The sequence below is a fragment of the Maniola hyperantus genome, chromosome 2, assembly GCF_902806685.2.
Source record: "Maniola hyperantus chromosome 2, iAphHyp1.2, whole genome shotgun sequence".
Classification (NCBI taxonomy): domain Eukaryota; kingdom Metazoa; phylum Arthropoda; class Insecta; order Lepidoptera; family Nymphalidae; genus Maniola; species Maniola hyperantus.
This window is the reverse complement of record NC_048537.1, coordinates 4,794,481-4,814,338: the sequence shown is the minus strand read 5'-3', so window position 1 is coordinate 4,814,338 and position 19,858 is coordinate 4,794,481. Positions and strand designations below refer to the sequence as shown.

General features: G+C 35.7%; 2 protein-coding genes across 19 annotated transcripts; one reads left to right on the top strand and one right to left on the bottom strand.

Annotated features, from left to right (window-relative positions):
• Window positions 1-600: 600 nt before the first annotated feature.
• mRF1 (mitochondrial translation release factor 1) lies at window positions 601-3,972 on the top strand. Its single transcript, XM_034982846.2, has 4 exons — window positions 601-1,328; window positions 1,639-1,881; window positions 2,649-2,785; window positions 3,347-3,972. Exons 1-4 carry the CDS (start codon window positions 746-748, stop codon window positions 3,581-3,583), a joined length of 1,200 nt encoding a protein of 399 aa, XP_034838737.1. The 5' UTR covers window positions 601-745; the 3' UTR covers window positions 3,584-3,972.
• Window positions 3,938-19,721, bottom strand: stj (voltage-dependent calcium channel subunit straightjacket). 18 transcript variants are annotated; one of them, XM_069502523.1, is made up of 29 exons: window positions 19,310-19,721; window positions 18,732-18,813; window positions 18,281-18,656; window positions 17,828-17,959; window positions 16,965-17,224; window positions 16,723-16,869; window positions 16,520-16,639; window positions 15,645-15,827; window positions 15,259-15,393; window positions 15,024-15,116; window positions 14,575-14,630; window positions 13,879-13,933; window positions 13,056-13,136; window positions 12,680-12,754; window positions 12,485-12,589; window positions 12,320-12,391; window positions 11,856-12,061; window positions 11,060-11,214; window positions 10,850-10,909; window positions 10,321-10,414; window positions 9,941-9,973; window positions 9,004-9,105; window positions 8,418-8,685; window positions 7,976-8,101; window positions 7,781-7,906; window positions 7,584-7,695; window positions 6,971-6,988; window positions 5,869-6,269; window positions 3,938-5,220 (listed from the first exon to the last, which is right to left on the bottom strand). In XM_069502523.1, exons 1-29 carry the CDS (start codon window positions 19,420-19,422, stop codon window positions 5,128-5,130), a joined length of 3,879 nt encoding a protein of 1,292 aa, XP_069358624.1. In that variant the 5' UTR covers window positions 19,423-19,721; the 3' UTR covers window positions 3,938-5,127. The 18 variants fall into 18 exon arrangements, with proteins under 18 accessions (XP_069358624.1, XP_069358631.1, XP_069358642.1 ...); XM_069502530.1 differs by having other exon boundaries at window positions 16,526-16,639; XM_069502541.1 differs by having other exon boundaries at window positions 13,879-13,905; window positions 14,574-14,630; window positions 19,310-19,720.
• Window positions 19,722-19,858: the final 137 nt, after the last annotated feature.

Genomic DNA, 19,858 nt, shown 5'->3' with positions numbered 1-19,858 from the left:
AGGTACCTTCCAAATTCCAAGTTCGAAGGCTTTATACCTAAGTAGTTCCTGAGATTTCGTGATTAGTCAGTGAGTGAGTGGTATTTTGCTTTTATGTAAGTAATTTAGATAAGTATAATAGAATATAATATGAACACTGACAAAGTTCTACGGCCTAGTCGTCACGTGGAAAATTATATTAGATCTTGTTGGGGGAATCTCATAGGCTTAATAAACAAATAGAATCTTAACCAATTGCGCCATCTATTTATCGTAAGATGTACTAAAAAGTAACTCGTTTCACTATTCTATACTAGATGACACTTAAAAAGGAAGACAATACTACTCACTACTAGATGGCGCTGTTACTAAACAAGTCTAAAATTAAATCAGTAGGTAATTTAAACTAGAAAAGAAAGGAAAAACACCATCACAGAAAAAGCGTGAGGCGTACAAAAAAACTTGAAAATTGTTAGACTAAGAAACCAAAGACTATTTATTTTGTGATCACTCTATGGAATTATATATAGTCTGTACCGTGTCAAAGTTATTGTCAGTGTCAACTGTCAATTACGTAATTGACGTTTGTGTTTTGATTGATTTGATGTATTAGTATATTATCTATGGATTTGATTTTGAGTTTTCATAAACAGATTTTCCCGGATTTTCCATTCTGAGGATTTTCCTAAGTTTTCCTAAAGAGAAAAAAAAAACTACAATTCTTGAAATCTCACTATAACCTAAGTATAACTTTAAAATTTCAAATATGTCTTTACCAAGATTTACATTTTTCCGATCGTTGTACAAGTTAGAAAATTTGGCTCTCCGTCGATATTCGGCGCAAAATTCAATCAATTTATCAGATCCGGCTGTGCAAACTTATCTTAATCGTTTGATGCTAGAACATGCCAATTTAGAAACTAAACCACGCCGGAATTTTGAAGAAGCGAGGCGACTTCAGGAAATAAAACCTATAGTACTTGCCCTGGAGCAACGTATAGCTCTTTTCGACAGCATAGACTCTCTGAAAGAGTTGAATAAGCGCGACGGACAAGATGAAGAAATAAAGCAAATGATCAAGGAGGAGGCACATATTTATTTAAAACGAATGAAAGAAGTGGATAGTGAACTGCAGTCAATACTCCTTGAGCCAGTTTTGACCAAAGGTGGTGTACTAGTTGAGGTAACAACTGGAGCGGGCGGACAGGAGGCTATGCTCTTTGCAAGGGAGCTTTTTGAAATGTACCAGTCATATTGTGGATATAAAGATTGGGAGGTTGATATTGCATCTGTAGAGAAATCTGATCTTGGAGGAATAAGGAAGGCTTCTTTTCTGGTGAATGGACTAGGTAAGAGGTTGAATCTATTTCAAACAGAGTATTTTGGCACAGTTGAAGCAAAGAAACTTGCCCAAAATATCATAAGTAAACTGATAAAGCCTACTTACATAACAAACTAAGAAATAATATTACAACTTACATAACAAACCTAGAAATAATATTAATTAATTATATATAAAATATTAAGCCCATAGTATTTGTTTTAAATGGGTTGAGTCAGCCTAGTTGCAATAAATTGTTGTTTCTGTATGTATGTTTCTCTCTAAACTTTATTAACCACTAAATTCACATACATTAATTAATATTATGTATCATACAGGTGCCCCTGAACTAATGAGAATGGAAGCTGGAGTTCACCGTGTTCAAAGAATCCCTGTCACAGAGAAGGGTGGCCGCATTCACACCAGCACAGTCTCTGTGGCCGTCCTACCCCAGCCCTCCGATGTAGAGCTGAATATACCAGAGCGAGAACTGAGCATTGAAACTAAGAGAGCCAGTGGTGCTGGGGGCCAGCATGTGAACACTACGGACAGTGCTGTGCGCATCACCCATATTCCTACAGGTACACTTTATAAAAACATACCAGCATGCCACCAACTTCAGTGGGGTGGGGCAATGCACGCACAACAGACGGAAACGTTTAAGTGCGGAAACCAGCCCAGAGAGAGAAGAAGAAGAAGCCACCAAATGACCAAACATGATCCTCCTCCTTCCTCTTCCATCTTCCTGTAACCGTCTTCTGGTCAATAGCTCAAACAAATGAATTCAGGACAGTTGAGACTATGCACAAAAATTGTGTTAGGGACTTGATGTGTGGGTCTTCTCCGTTTGGTCGGAATGGCCAGACAGGGGTACGGGCCTCGAGGCTTGGCCTCCTTACTCAGGTGTGGCGCAGAGCAACTTTGTGTCCTGGTGTTGCTGTTGTTCTTTAAGCCAGGATTTCACCAGCTAGGGCTCGCTATCTTGGCTAGTGAAAGTTTCTGACATTCCATCAACATACACTAGGTGGCGTGCAAGATGCATTACTATTAGGCATTAGCTATGATATATACCAATGGATATACTGATCAACTGACTTCAACAATTATAGCTCAAGTGGTTGAGGCCAGAAACACAAGATTTTGCAAGTAGGGTTCTCCCTATAATATAGACCTCCCTTAAAAATGGATTTTGTAAATTTCTAAAAGGTTTCTAAATTCTAAAAGGTAAAGAAAAATGTAATATCCTAATTAACTTAGTGGGATTAAAATTCAGATACTCTTACTTAACAGGCTTCATTGGTATTCAATCAAATAATTTATCTATAAAAGTATTTCTATCGTTTTACAGGTACAGCGGTAGAATGTCAGGAGGGTAGATCACAAATTAAAAACAAACAGATTGCTCTGCAGAAGTTACGCACACTCTTGCTACAGAAACAAGAGGAGGAGCAGTCATCTAAAATTAACAGTGAAAGGAAATCACAGGTAATTATAACTCAACTAGGTTATTCGACCGTGTGGACTATACGAATTTCAAACCCCTATTTTACCCCCTTAGCGGTTGAATCTTCAAAAATTCTTTCTTAGCAGATGCCTACGTCATAATAGCAATCTGTATGCCAATTTTGATTCCGATCCTTCCAGTAGTTTGAGATGATAGATCAGTCAGTCAGTCAATCAGCTTTACCTTTTATATGTACATTAAATGTATAAAAGGAAAAGCTGACTGACTTTAGATTTATTAATAACTTCACTTTCAACCTTGATAACACTCAAAACCCTTTAGGCTCCAAAGGGTAGAGCTGTAAAGTCAATAATTAAAATAACTTTTTTGACCTCAATCTAATCCTGTTAAGAGCGCAAAGCCTCGGATAATTTAAGTGTCCTCTACGTGAAAAGTGAAATATTCTATAAGTGACAAGACAAACAAACATATTATCGCATTTAGAATATTATTAGTACGGATTAAAACTATAAACTTACCCTAACATGGGTAAGAATGAAATCCTTCAAGTCATCCTTCTGATTAAACATTATTCCTTTCAGATCGGTCAGGGTAATAGAAATGAAAAGATAAGAACATACAACTACCCGCAGGACAGAGTAACTGAACACAGAGAAGGAGGTGGTACTACACACAGTTTAAAGACCTTCATGCAAGGAAGTGAACCGCTTGAGCAACTGCAAGAGTCTCTACTGAGGCAGCAGAGATACCAGGCTATTATGACCGAGGTTAATGATTTTATTGCCAGGTACAAAGCTGAGACTAGTGGAAAAAGTTAATACTCTAGTAAAAATAGGAATTACTATAAGTACCTACCACTGAAATAAACAAAATTTTAAATATTGGTGAGTTTTAACTTTTAATATAGTTATTTTATGTTTCAATTATTTGTAAAACTCAATACCTAATGTAAAAAAGTTTGCTGATAAATTTTGGATTGTCTTCAAAATGTTCTTAGTAATATGTTTGGCAAAGATATTCTTAATGTAAAAATAATGATTTTGCTTTTTGATTCAAGTTGTTTAAATTAATTCGGAAGTAATGACGTCGAAAATAGAAACACTGATTACCTAGACTGTATATAATTTAGTTGATAAATAATTGTTTTAGTTACTACAAAATAAAACACTATGAAAATACAATAAATATTTATTTTGTACCAAATGAATCACAATTTTTATAAAGGAAAGGGAAACCACTTTCAAAACTTTAAATATTTGCAATTGGTATATTTTAAAAACATTTATATTTTCACTTAACTTATGAGATTCAAAACACTAAACATTGAGAATTGTTTCATCCTTAAACTTTACATTGGTACTGATTCTGAGCACAACTAAATTTTAGAGCATTCGCATCCTCTTCTTACTAATATATTATGAAAAGGACAGACATAGTTTGACAGTTTAAAGTTTAATTTAGAGCCATCAAACCTCGTGACTTTAGCTACCAGTCACGAGCGTATCGTTTAAATTTGTAGCGTGCACTAAAATTTAGAGTCTTTAAATGTAAAATTCATGTTCCGTCCTTTTTTAGCAATATTTAAAAGAAAAGGATGCAGGTACTCTAAATTTAGTTTAGCGAAAAACATCAGAATCAGCGGCATTATACAACCTAAGTAAAGTACAATTTACTACATTACAAATTCTTTTTTAAAACATAACAGAATATGACGGAATCACAAAACACTTCCGATCCCAGTTTAAAAAAATCCAGGATGGAGTGAATCAACAACCAAATCATTTTGTTGAAAAACAGTACCTTCTATAAAATTTAAATAAAAACATTGTAAATATGCAATTTGAAATTTAATATACCTGTATAGATAGATAGATAACATTATGATTGATATGATTTAGGTACGGCGTAACCATGACCATCTTCTAATTAGAATACTATGAAACTACGGATTTTAGCAAACCCTCAACCCACTCAGATAGAATATACACAGCATACACAGAATTTTTTCATCCCGTAGGTATAAAGTTAACCCACAGAACAAGGAATAAGTTATAAGCTTAACATAGCTTGTTAATTCTGTTGGCAAACTTACGTGGTACACTCATCCTTGGGTATGGCTTACTTAACATGGAAGGTTGTAGTAAGTAGGTTTACAACAATATTGATTCTTATAACGTAACTGATATGTGATATGACATGTATATTTTTTCTCTAAAATTATAAACTATGACTACCAAGAAACGAAATTAAATATTTCACCATAAAATTAACTCGTTTCAACTATTGGAATAGCAATAACATTTACTAATTGGAAATAATTTTTTTGGGCACAATAGATGGATTTTTTGGCTAAGTTATTACTTTAAAAGTATCGAATCAGAAAAACTACACTCAGTGGTATCCATGGGAAGTTAGAGCGTAGACTACCGCGACCACACATGTCGATGTTGCTCTCCTGAAAATTTTCCAAATGAGTAGTTATAGTTAAGTATTTTCTTGTCATAAAGTAAACTTGTATGTTTATTTGGAAAAGCTTTACGTCTTACCTTGGTTATCGATACTACATACCATATAAAAGCGAAAGTGTGTCTGTATGCCTGCTAGCTTTTCACAGCTCATGCGTTTAACCATTTTGACGAAATTTGGTACAGGCCGGCATTGACCTTTAGAAAGAGTTTTCGGCTTTGTAGAACGTTGTCTCTGTCAGTCATACCTATGTGACGTTTTGTCGGTCTCAACGATTGAGATAACGCCCTACGAAATCGCTACCTCTTTCTAAAGTTCTACGTACAATATTTCCTGTCGAGTACTGTACTGAGATAGCTTGCATCCCGGGGTACGACATAGGTTACTTTCGGTCCCGGAGTATCAAAGAGTTCCCACGGGTATTTTAAAAATCCTAAATCCACATGGTCAAAGTTGCGGGCGTCATTCTAATCGGCAGGTAAAGGTAGATAGCTTGCATCCTGATGACGGATATAGACTACTTTTATCCCGGAAAATCGAAGAGTTCACACGAGATTTTTAAAAACCTAAATCCATGCGGATGAAGTCGCGGGTATCATCTAGTTTTCAATATAAAAAAAGAGATGTACTCAATTACCTCCGTATGGTTTCGAATGCAAGAATTCGGTTGCTTCCTGTACAATGGATGCATGTGCTTCAAGCATGGCAGGGACTCATTGTACTGAACTTCTGTCGCGTCTATCGGGTATATCGGCACGTCCTGCTTAGCGCACATCGCATCGACCACCACCAGCAACATGTTTGTGTAATTCACCAGCTGCGCGTAGAACGGTCTGTCGCACTCTTTCACCGGCTTGTTCAATTTCTCGTCAAGATTCTTGTATTCCAATTGGTAAAGATACATTTCTCTATCGCACGGTGTTGGTCTTGTTCTATTTATCAGAACAAGTTTCTCGAAGTCCCTTTCGAGCATTCTTGTCGTCGCCGGTTTGATCATCGTCGGGTCGTCGGTTTCGTCGTTTTCGTATTGGTAAGACCCTGCGTATGAAGCATATGTTACTAACATGATATATTAGCACAGTGACCTACATGCAGATGAATAATTGTTTCGTAATAATTTTTTTTTTTTTTTTTCTAATGGACTTTACTGATTCCTAAACAAGGTAAATATGAAAAAAATAGGTGTGAAAAGGGTTGAATAAAATTTTATCGTACCAACTATAAGTAAAAAAATATACATGATAAACAGACAAATATCTTGGAATGACGTAAAGCTTATAGGAGAATATAATTTAGCAGAATTCAAACATTACATGCCATCGTAAATTAAATTAACGATGATAATATGGCAGTTTGAACTGAACATAATGAAAATAATTTTATTATATTTAAGAATCATTACAAAAAACCATTAAGTAATTCTATTTGCGCCTAAGGTGTAGCACATAAATTCGGCAGAAAGCATACCAGATGTTCTTTATCATCATGCATAATAACCACACAAATCACACACCCGCAACTATGAAAATCAATCAATCAATTCTAAAATGTTTTTGTAGATCCACAAATGGCTTCAAATTTGTTTTTGGCAAAATGGGGCAGGTTAATGTATGAAACATGCACATTCCAAATTAGTATCTACGGGTCAACATTGAAATAAAATATAACAAAGAATGTTATTGGAAAAATCCATCTGTGCCAGAGAGCAACACTCTACTGTGTTCGATCTATAAACTCACCAGTGGTTGAAACAAACTCTGAAAATAAGATGGAGTCGTTACTACTGTCATTAAACATTTGGCTACATCCAATTGATGACTCCATGAGAGAATTTTGATGTTGCTATGAACTAAAAGAACCCCGAGTTAAGTATAGACCACTCGCATGCATATTTAATCCTAGTTGTGCGTCAGTGATTTGAAATTATTGTGAGAAGTCAGAAGTTAGCAAAGAAAAAGATTTTAACTATTTTTAAAGCTTCACATTGTTAACTTTGTTTTTTCCTATTTTTTAAATCAAAGATGTAAAAAGAATTGATTTCATGTTACATTTTTGTTTGTGAATCGTTTTAAACAACGCCGCAAATGCAACATTAACCAACAGCGTAATCAACATATTATATTTTTTTACAACAATCACTTAAATAAATACACTGTCTGTTGCAGCGCCCGTTGTCATGCTATTTGTACGTTCATGCTGACAACGCCCAAGAGCAACATCGATTTGCAAATAATTTATTTACTAACTCAAGTCGTCTTTATTTCTATGTAACATATTGGTTATGCAACGAGAATGCAACATACATAATGGAACATTGAGTATGGATAGTGATAAAAGATTTTGGAAACATACCGTAGTCAAACGTATAGCTCGACGCTTGAGCTAAACTGAGTGCAATCGAGTTGTAAAACCAAATCGTCGTGGTGATAAAAAAAGTCATTATCAGACGCAAATTTTCAAGAGGCTGAAATTAATAAATATTTGTGGTAATTAGTAGGGTTTTCAAAAAATCTTATTTACATCATCATTATGGACAACATCAATTTTACCGTCAGGATCACAGATGCAGGATTCGAAATCTTCTTCTCTCTAAAGCAGACAGCTTGATAATCTATAATGTGGACTGTTTTAAAAACTTCTTCTTCCACCAGTTTCATCATTATATCTGGTCGTATCTGCAAGATAAGCAGATAATTAAAATCGTGACCATCTTTATTTAAGACAGGTTTATTGTTTCATCGTACCTTTCCAAAAAATTGCCCCGTCTGAGTGCTATCCTCACTTACGATTATCCAACCATTACTATCCACTAAATAACAGTCCCAGTTGTCTGTGACGTTACACGTTACACATTCCTTGCTGTGTTCGCACTAAAGAGAGAAAAAGGATAAAATATCAATTTTTTTATTGAAAAGACATATCCATAAGCATGCATGCATATAATAAAAATAGGTACAGTACCCGGCAGGAAATATTGTACATCGACCTTTAGAAAGAGATTTCGGCTTCGCAGAGCGTTGTCTCTGTCACTCATACCTATGTGACGTTTTCTCAACGACAGAGACAACGCTCTTCGAAACCGCTATCTCTTTCTAAAGGTCGATGTACAATATTTCCTGCCGGGTACTGTATCGTCATTAACTGCTTTTTTATGGAGCATCATAACTAGTAGACAATTACACGTACGGATGACGTTATATTCTGGAACCACTCGGAAAGACGTTCGTGTTTGAACTGAAACCCGACCACTGCGGCTGGTGTCTTTCGATGGCCATCTCCGTGGAATACTGCGTGAGCAGCAGTCACCATAGCGTTGCTTACGTTGAGAGGGAACTTCTCTGTGCTTAAATCCACGCTGTATACAAAACTGAGGGGATCCACATAGTGCTGCTCGACAGCACGACGGTACCAGACTTCATCTATTGCACGAGGAAATTGCTTGCCGAACTCATTCCTGGAAAAACGAAGTAATAAGATTATACCTACCTACCTACCTCTACCTACCTACCTACCTACCTACTCACTAAATTGATGTACAAGTAGTTATAACTTATAACTTAGGAAACAATATAAACAAGAAAAGAAACAAAATAGGCTAGGTATATAGAAACGGTCTTATTACCAAAACAATCTCTTAAAACAACCTGACGAAGACAACCTGGAGAAAGGAGTTAGTTAACCAGATCGTGGGATTGTGCATAAAAGTACCTAGTTATGTAAAATATGCTGGATGGTTTTTCAATGTAAAATGTTATTGTTTCAAAGGCCTTACCTGTCATCGTGATCCTTAGGAGGATGCGTTTGCCATCTCGTGAGGCCACTGTGAGTTGCGAGGAATGCGGTGATATAGCCAAAACGTTGGATGAACTCCGTCCTACGACCAAACGAGTATATTGAGGAACAGTCAAATTTTTAACTGATGCATTTTATAGACAGGTTCAAATCAACCAGTCATTTGAGGACATTTTTGTTAGAGCTGAACTCAAGGTATCGTATCTTTAATCTATGACTGGGCAAAGGCCTCCTTCCAATTTTTCTGCACCTCCAGATTCTGTGCCTCTTCGGGCCACCTAGCTGTAGAATCTAATTCATCACGCCATCGTCGTTTCGTCCTGCCACGCTGGCGTTGATGATTCTGGCGACTCCAGAAAGAAACAGATTTTGCCCACAAGTCAACTGGCATTCGGCACACATGACCTTATCTTTAACTAAAACAGTTATTTATTTGATTACGATACGAAGTGAAGCTGCCACCGTGGATTATTCAAAAAGTTTTTTCGGCCTTTTTGACATGATGACGATTTCTGTTATCAGTGCGCCCTTGACATTTCCTGGAATGCGTTGTATTAACACGACAGTATACAGACACCTTACGAAATCCAATGGCTGCATTACAAAATAATAGTAACCACCTCAAAACTTACAGTCCTTGTGAGCATGTAAAATGATTAGGATAATACGAAAAACATTTAAATATTTTTATTTGAAAAACAATACCACACCAAAACCTTGTTTTGGTACGTTTCGCACGCTATAATTTTGTTAAACGAAAACATTGTCCTGGCAAGACATTTTTGTAAATGCTAGAAGTCGATTGGGGAGCATCAATTTCGTCTGCATATTATATTTTACTAGCTTATTGCTTTATAAAACTTAAAAAACTATGTTTACATGTATTTGTCCATTATACGAGTATGTATATACTTTACCTCGGCAGCAATCCAATCACTTTTGTCAATGGGCTATCCAGGCAGATAGGTAATAACATAAAATATTTTGCAATATGAGTTTATGATATCATTCAACACATATTTGATGATGAGAATTTAAGAAAACACCTATGTAGGTATACTATTGTAGTTAAGATTTCATATGTGAACTTGAATAAGTACCTAAGTTGTAAAAATATTGTTTGTTTCGATGTACCTAGAGGTAGATTGCAGAATGTGGCACCACATTTTCAAATCTTTGTCCATAATCTCCTCTTGATGACGGTAGATAAGGCATCATTTTGAACTATAAATTGCCGAACTTTCTTTTTCTCTACTTTCAAACTATACAATGCTAGTAATAACTAATGTTCACTTACGCTTTGTCATCCGACGCTGATTCTGATATGCTTTTGTTAAACCACGCCGTGTTCCTGGCGTCGTACACCATTGCCTGCATTAATCCATGATCGCCTACCAAAAATATTTAAATATACCTATCTTATCTGCATCAAAATCTTTAAATTTATAAAAGATGAAACTAGTTGACTGTTAAATATCAAATTAAAACGCTATTTTTAAACATACAAAAATTAAAAAGTCGCGAGCATCACCTTCAAGTGTATCATTAGCAATAACTTATTTTGTTGCCCGATATCAAACTAGTTCATCAATTTTAGCGTTTAAACTACCGTGAGTGATTTCCATTATAAATACTAGTCCCGCGGCGCCCGCGCCGCCGCGGGACGGACTCCCTTGAAAAAGGACCCCGTATGGGTTCGAAACTAGTCGGGCTAACGTCGACTACACACGGGAGTAAGCCGGGACAGATAGTATTTATAATAGTTCATCAATATTAAATAAACTTTTTTAAAGTTGACCTTTTTAATGTTGTACGAAGTAACTTACAATAATATTCATTTCGTGGTGTTACATTAGGCGCCTTGTTTCTTTCCCTCACTTCTGAACCTAAAAGCGAGAATTTTAATTTTAACTCCAAAATATAATCTCCACATTTTAAAGTCAGAACCAATATAGTTCATCTATTATACCTTTAGGTTTAGCAGTTCAACCTAATCATGAGGTAGGTACACTATTATTTGCTGAAAAAAAAATTACCTTCATTGTGTCTCTCGTGACCTTTATTTTTGTGGTGTTCAGGCGGCCTCGGTTTCGCCGGCCAACGCCAACCGGGTTTCGCAACCCTTTCTAGGAAATACGATAGCTCTTCCTCAGGAGATGAGAATGTTCGCTCATAGTGGCGGCAGTATAGCCTAGAAAGGTTATCCAAATATATAAATATTACTAAAAACAGGAACTGCAAATGGTATTTTACCCTTTTTTGAAAAGTGTCTTAATTTGATCCTAAAGTGATTATAAACTACCGAAAAGTTACTAAATTTTTATTCAATCTATAAGTGCAATAAAAATTCATTTAAATTTTGCATTTCAAACGCCGCGAAAACGCTACCCGTTATCTTTTTAGGTTCATGAGCTGTGATGACGTCACACGGATTGATAAGCAACGGTGTTTTCTTAGTGAAATACATCACGATTTCATTCTATGTGACGTCACAGTCGGAATTAACATGGCGCCTACGGTATCATGCGATTTGGATATTTTGTAGAACAGATAGAAAAGTGAAATCATTAGAATTAAAAAATTCATTTTATAATTTTATAAACTGAAATCAACATTTTTTTCGATTGCTCATTGCTAATACTATCTTGCTTATACATTTTTAGATTGTTTCTCGCGTGGTGTATAATACCGTATTATAAGAAGAGTTTCGACTAATTAGGTAAAATGAGAAGCCTTAATTTGGATATATTATAAAATCGATAGCTGTCGTCCTTGGTGATTCGATATTGTGGGTATATGAGGGTATATGGTCAAATAGGTTACTTAAATTACCAATCCGGATGGACGCTCCATTTTTCGTACAAATACTGCCTAGCGGAGATATTTTTCGACGTCAAAGACAGTCGGTGAATATCATCTGTAGGAGGCGGTGTGATCCGATGGCGGCCGTAATTCTCCGGAATGGAAACCACTAGAGTAAACTGTGAATCGCTAATGCCGGTCCAGTAGTAGTGTCTCTTGCCTCGGGACACCCGTTTCTAAAAATTAGTGTATTGAGGTAATTTCATACATATAAGGAATTTTTAATGTTTGGTTAATTTTTCGTTCATTCATTCATCTTGGCATCTCTTTGCGTCATGTTCCTCATTGCTGAGGATCATGACCCCTATCCATTAATCACGTAATAGTAGGAGTTTTCTTGGGTTAATGATTCGTTAGGCTTCCAAATACTTCGGCAAGTTTTCTTACAAAAGTTTTGCTGAATTCGAATAAGTTAAGAAATATTATTGTCTTACCATATCCTCCATATGGTATTTCACATTCATCATTTTGTTCCCAGTTTTCTGATCGATGATCTCTTTTCTGAGCTGAAAAAAAGATTCAGAAAAAGAAAGTACAATAGAAGTTAACTTAGCAGTGTTTTAAGGAGACAGTTGCTTAAATCTGTGGATAGGACTTACCGCTGTCAATTCTTTGCTGAAGTTCCGTGGACTTCGGTCATCATCAAAAAGTTCAACTTCAATCATATCTACGCTGTTGTAACTCGGTTTTAATATCTGCTGAAACTGCGAATATACGACACGGGATCAAAGAAGTGCTCAGTACATATTAAAAAAATCGATACCTTTAGATAACGTATAGAAATAGGTACTTACAACAGGCCTCAGATCTGGGTGTATTAAAATATATCCGTTATTTGTTACCATGAACGCGTAGCCATTTACCCCGACCTGTATCATAGAAAATATCCCATTAAAGACTTTCCTTGTAATCTCAGCAGACAGCATCCTTGAAGACAAGTCGAATATAATCCTTCTATAATTGAGTGTGTTTATTAATTTACTAGCTTATGCTCGCGACTTAGTCCGCGTGGACTACACAAATTTCAAATCCCTATTTTACACCTTTACAGGTTGAATTTTCAATAATCCTTTGTTAGCGGATGTCTATTCAGCCCGATTGGTCCAGTAGTTTTAAGCTGTATGTTGATAGTCAGTCAGTCAGCTTTTCCTTTTATATATATATATTTACCTTGTATGGTGTCATCAATGCTTGGATTTCTGACAGAGGAACATCTGTTCCTGCGACGCCTAATAATCTGGCGATACGCATCTGTAAGCATTTAACAACTGCTCTGTAAAATAATCGGTCAAGTTCATAGGAATTTCTATTAAAATGTGAATGTGTGAATATAGAAACAATCACGAAAAATCCAAGAAAAGTTGCTACACATCCAAAAATGGTATGTTATGGTTATTAGATATTATAAAATATACTTTAATGCATAAATAAAGTTATGACACTACTCAACCGATTTAGGTATTTTTATCATTAATTTCTACTAAATAATCGAAAATATTTAAAAGTTTGCTTATCTCTAGCAAATATTATTTTCGTCTAGCATCTACGCCCCGTTAGTATAAATATGCTTACGAACTACTTGATTTGAAGATGTCTAATAAAATTATTCTTCATTACAGGTTCTAGCATTCTACACAATCAAAAATTACGGTATATATTTCATCAAAAACACTACACTTTAAACTAAAACCCACTACGTTCTAGATGGGCTGGTAGTTGGTAACCTTTCCGGTCCATTGTAAGAATCTGTTGACATTGTAAATTATTAATCATATAATAAATATATGAACTAAGTTTATTATTACTCCTAATGAACTGCGTAACGATTCTCTCATCGATAGTCTTTCTGATATCTGTTGTTTTTGTATATTATATTATATCGCGTTGAAACAAGTGTTCGGTTTTGGTCACAATAAGTACTAATATCATAAGAAGTCTTACATCACCAATCATCCGTCATCAATCAAGCAAGTCTATGAGAGCGTGTGCCTACCTCCTTTTGGCCGTTCTCCTCTACGGACTGCGATTGGTTGTTGACGTACGAATGCAATAAAATTAACAACATATAGGTAAATGCATTGTAACAACCTGCTCTAATCAAATATCTCCTCTATTAATGAGAAAACTTATATTTACACTAAAATATATTTAGTATATCAAAAGTTTTGTCATTCTTAGAAACAGTACTTTTAACTTAATATATACTCAAGTAACAAAAGCCCCATTCGTCTCTCGTGGCGGGCTGCATAAAATTTTAATGAAAAATATTTACATTTACTCTCATAATACAAGTCAATCTTTAAAAATGTCTCTACGAAGACATACTAAAATCAGGCAAAAATACGTTTTATCGATTAGATAGTGTGCGTAATATAGATGATAATTTTTGCACAAAAGTAGTAACCTTAATAACTGATAGAAAAGTTAATTCATAACACCCTATTGGTCTACGCCTACTATCTAGTAGAACTACTATACTACGGTAAGCCAAAAGGGTTAAACAACACATCGTTCGGTCAGTAGCGACCGAGACCGCGGCGCGGTCACATCTATCGAGGACAGATGCATCGCTAACGGGGCCAAATAAGAATTTACCGTTACTGAAATCCAAAAACTAAATTATATAAAATGTCTTGTATCTTGCAAAAACTTTACATTAAAATCGTCAAAACTTTCTAAGTGTAGTACCTCTTTTGTAACTGATACCCAGTAAGCTTCATTTATCAGTACATTCTCTGTGATGTTCTGAGGGGAAACCATCAAACAAAACTGAATATTATTAAAAGGTAGTTGATTATGAAACATACAAATCATGAAGAAGAAATATAAAGATCATAGAAATAGTGTACAACAATAAAGGATAGCTTACGTCCAATTAGAAGAAAACTTATAATTAACCAATCTGTAAAAATCTTCATTATTAAGTCTTTCTCGGTCATGCATAAAAGAATTTGGAAAAATTGGTTTAAATTGTTATAAAGAGACTAACCATTTCTGTAGTCATTTGATTCATAAATTTAATTAATGTTGATCCACTGAAGTTCAATAAAATGAGTAGCCTCTTTTTCAGTATCCAAACCATTTAGAGGGGACAAGTAGAGTAAATAAAAGGCTTTAAAAATGTAAACGGGAACGTACCTCGTTATGTCGCAAATCGTAAACAGGCATCGAAACAGAAGTCATCAATTGATATTTCGAATTCCCAAGCTCACTATACTGACCCTGTTTCATCTGGAATCCAAAACATAATTTTTTGACTTATTATTATATCAACAAACAGTCCACAGGTGTTATAGAGGCATACTAACTTACTTCTAGTTTAAATTACTTCAAATTTATCAGATAGGAATATCTAAATTTAATTTAATTCTACCTGCGTTATTTTCCATCTTCTATTTTGCTCCTGTTCCGAATTGAAGAGTACTTTGTCTCGTCGTTGACTCATAAACCGTTCCTTTTGCTCTGCCCTTTCCCGTTGTTCCCACAAGTAATCTGCCACTTTTGGATCCTAAAAATTACGTAATAATATGAAACACCCTCGTCTTTTACCTAACAAAACTACATCTAGGGGATGATGCTGGACGGCTAAGGTGTCTAACGCTGAGGTTATTGCCCGAATGCAAAAAAAGACATATAACTATCAAGCAGCGTAAAATCTCGTTCCATGGACTATATTTAGCGGCAAGAAAGGTGCCGCCTGCTGCAGAGAAGTAAAGATGAAAATAAGGGGGATGATGATCTAAAATATCAAAATATTACCGTAACATTAGCGTAAACAGGAGTCCATACAACAGGATGCTTCTCTCGCTGCAGTACCAGGGGTCTCGCAAGCACGTTGACATGTTCCAGTACTCTCTCTCGAACTTCTGCCAATGTGCTCAGATGCACATAGAACCCTTTGTTCGCACACGCCATCCACTTCACTTCTCTCACATCCGCCACCTGGTACAACCTCATCAGATATTATGATACTCAAAACATTGTTGTCACAGTGCTCGTCCCCTATATACGAGTGATATGATGACTGATGCAGCCTCGTGAAAAAGCGACAAATAAAAGGCTACAATTTTTCTTTTTTACTAAACGAATATTTCTATTATCTATTTAAGCCATAAAATAAGACTAAACTATTTGAAATAAATCTCCATTATCTATTTGTAGGAAACTAAGGCGCTATCAAACTAAATCATAACATTTTTCTAACCATAAAAATACAATACGTTAATAACTAGTTTTACGGCATCAAAAATAATATAAAAAATAGGTATACTTAACTGCGTCATCAAAATTAGTTTTAAAAATATACACGAGTAATTTTATTATCAAACCACACGTACAAAAACTCAAACAGGATTTGGGAACAAGACAATTAAACATGCGAAGTACAAAAATAGAAAACTACAAAAACAACTACAACTTACAAAATTAAACTACAGTTATCCACTAAAAAAGCTTATAAGAAAAGCGGCACAAATGGAAGATGGTTGTTGGACATGTAACGTGACTTAGACATGGTAGAATAGAAGAAAGAAGAGTACCACATTCAAGGTGTACTGGTAGAAGGTACGATAAGGAAGGCATTATGCAGGTCGCACAATGACTACAACACACAGTAATACCTGGAGTGGTACTACCTTTACCTCGCGACCTATCAGGTACGTGAAAACTCGCACTGGGGTATCATATTTCCAGTTGTACCTCTCGAATAATTCCTTGTAATTGTATGGAACCCCATCAGTGACCAACATTATAGCCTGGCAATTAAAATGATATGATTGAGACAAGTTACAAATGATTTATTCATTATCTCAATTCTGATATTTGCAATATTAAGTACCTGATTACAATTAGCTCCACCGCTATTGTTTCTATAAATTTCAAGAAGTTCGAACGCTTTGGTCAGTGCCGCTGAAAAGTTTGCTATTTCCATGGTTTCAAAATTATCTAAAGACAGTTTTAATTCGCGAAGATTTGCAAGTGTTGCCTAGAAATAAACATGTATTAGTATATGATAGATGCATGTAACAAAATTTAAAGACGATGTATGACTTATCATACTTGAACTAATTAAGTACGTACTTGAACAAGAGAATCTTCAAAACAAGGAACAATTTCTTCTACAGTATCAGCAAATGTCATTACGCTAACAAAATCGTTATTTCCAAGAGTGTCTAAAATGTTCGTGACTACATGCTTTGCTATATCCCTTCTTTGACCAGTCATAGAACCACTCCGGTCGACCAAAATAACTACATCTTTCGGACTCGCCGCAGCTTCCATGTACCAGGCTCTTGTTCGACAGTCGTATATGTCTACAGGATCTGCTCGCCATTTCATTGCTGGACATAAACATTAGATGAGGTTACCAATAATGTATAGGTTTTGTGACTATTGTACTCTGAGCTTCTACTGCGTTACTTGTATTTCATCTATATATACAGGATGTAACCAGAACGCTAGTAAAAACTTAGCGTTATTGTTATACTGTCTAAACACAATCCAATACCAATAAACATTCGCCTCGTTTTGTAGTTTTAGTGATTTAGTATTTTTCAAACCCGCAATGTATAACGTGCAAAACTCAACGCCCTGCCTACGTCGCGGCATTAACCCCGAGTGGCCTACTTACGCAACGTTCGTTGACCTCTAGCGTCAGTCAGATATTTTATTTGCAATATATCATAAACTTTTACAAAATTATAGCATTTTTTTATATTTTTTTCGCTTTTTTTTCGTAGTGTCGTATCAGTAATCATCAGTACAGTACTATCACCTGTCTTCGTTTTTGCCAGCGTTCTGGTTACATACAGGATATATAGAAAGAAAAGCTGACTGACTGACTGACTGACTGGGGGTAAAATAGGGATTTGAAATTTGTGTAGTCCACGCGAACGAAGTCGTGGGAATAAGCTAATTGGATAAATAAAAGTAAGTAATCGCACCAGGATAGTGTCTCATGAATCCCGTCGAGCTTCCAAAATACTGCCACGATAGTGTCGGGTCGCTCTGGTAATTGTTGATGAAATGTGTATCTAAACCTTCTGACCAGTGAATCCCTTTGATGACATCAGGAGCTAAAATAATGTGAATTATATACATATTGTATACATATTGATTGAAAGAAAGAATGAAAAAAAAGTTTATTTACGAAATTGTGCCACACATTACATATTATACCTAAAAGTTGGTTATCCTGACGTTTCCTCCACTTGAGCACTAAACCCAGAATGTCTCAAACACAAAAAGCGCCGAAATAAACTGTCATGTCGCCGAACCCGACAAAAGTTCCAGCTCAGCACAATGCTGTATGCCTTGTACACAAGAGCATACAGCGCTGATTTGCAAAATATGACTCAAAATAATAAATTAATTGATCTCCTATTACTCGTACTAACCCCAGGCGTAAACATTTGTAGGAACGTGCACGCTACTAAAATTAGTGTTGACGGGTATATGAGAAAAGTGGTGGTTCTGATTCAAATGCATGTTCTTTGATGCCGGTCGATTTATCCAGTTCTCCATAGTGAAGTCAGGTTCGGGCGTTGTAGTCAATGACATGTCATCGTACAAGTCTTCCATTTCTTTGCTGTTAAAAAATTGAAAATCTTCTGGGACAGGCTCATTTTGTTTGTCAAAGGCCATGTTTTCAGCCGCTTCCACTATCCTTTTGACGGCACTAATTTTGAGTTCCATCATAGCTCGAATATCGTCTGCCATACTCTGGACCAACTTCTCACCGTCTCTTGACTCGATTTGCGCGGACTTGAAGCTCTAAAAACAAGTTTATGTATATCTTCCTTGACAATAGAAACATGACTAGAATACAATGGATAGAAACATTCTTACATCTTGCACTTCCTTCTTTCTCGTAATAAATTCTCCAAAGTGATAAAGTTCAGTTCCAAGTTTAACTGCCCATGCTTGTACGCTACGGAATGATTTAATATTAGCAGAATGTATTTGTACCATTTAAAACATACTCTCTTAAAGTTTTAATAATGTATCAGGTTAAAATATTTCAAAGAATATTAGCCATTTTAATCATGACTAACATTCCCCTTTGCCCCTCCAACTAAGCATAAAGCTTGTGCGAAGGAGTACATACGACAATAGTGCAACGGATGGGGTTTGAACCGTCGACCTTTCGGATTTCAGTCCGCTCCTATAACCGTTGAGTTATTGAGGCTTGATTGAATATTGAATATATTGATATAATTAAGTGTTAACTAACTTAATTAGCTGATACCTAATAGTAAAATAAAATCGTCTTGGTGTCCTGATACAATAATTTTAAATTAATTATTATAATTTTTTAAGATCTGTAATTTTACAGTAGGTAGATAAAAGTTCTATGAGATAAATTAATTAGTTGATGATAAAATGCATAATCGATCATTTTTCTCAATAAAAATAAAGGTACTTACGTATTAAAGGATATTTTAGTAGGCACGTCATACTGTATACTGGAAGAACAATCTCTGGAGTCCAGGGACAAAAGAAGCAGGATTAAAGTCGAAATCCAAACACGGTAGCACATTAGAAACACCCAATTTTATCACCTACTGTACTGTTTACGTTTAAACCACTTTCATGTTGGTATATCTTAATAGACACGAATTAATGAACTATTTTAGGGGATATTATCACGGATATGTGGAACCTTGTTCTCGTAAGCACTCGACATTGATAACGGCACTGGAGGTGAGTGCGCCGACGCGCAATCGCGTGATTTCGGGCATGCGCCATGTTCCTGTTGCGCGAACCAACTGGTCTATTCTGTATATGATTGCTTTCGATATAAATATGAACAATAGTTGTGTGAATAGGTGCGACCTGTAGTTTTGGTTCAACTGCAGAGCGCATCGATTTCGTACACTTATTTCTCTGGGTCAGTGTGTCAAACGGGCATCAATTAGTAAGTAGCTCAAGGATTAAAATATTTTTGGAGGATTCTTCACCATGAATTGTTATGT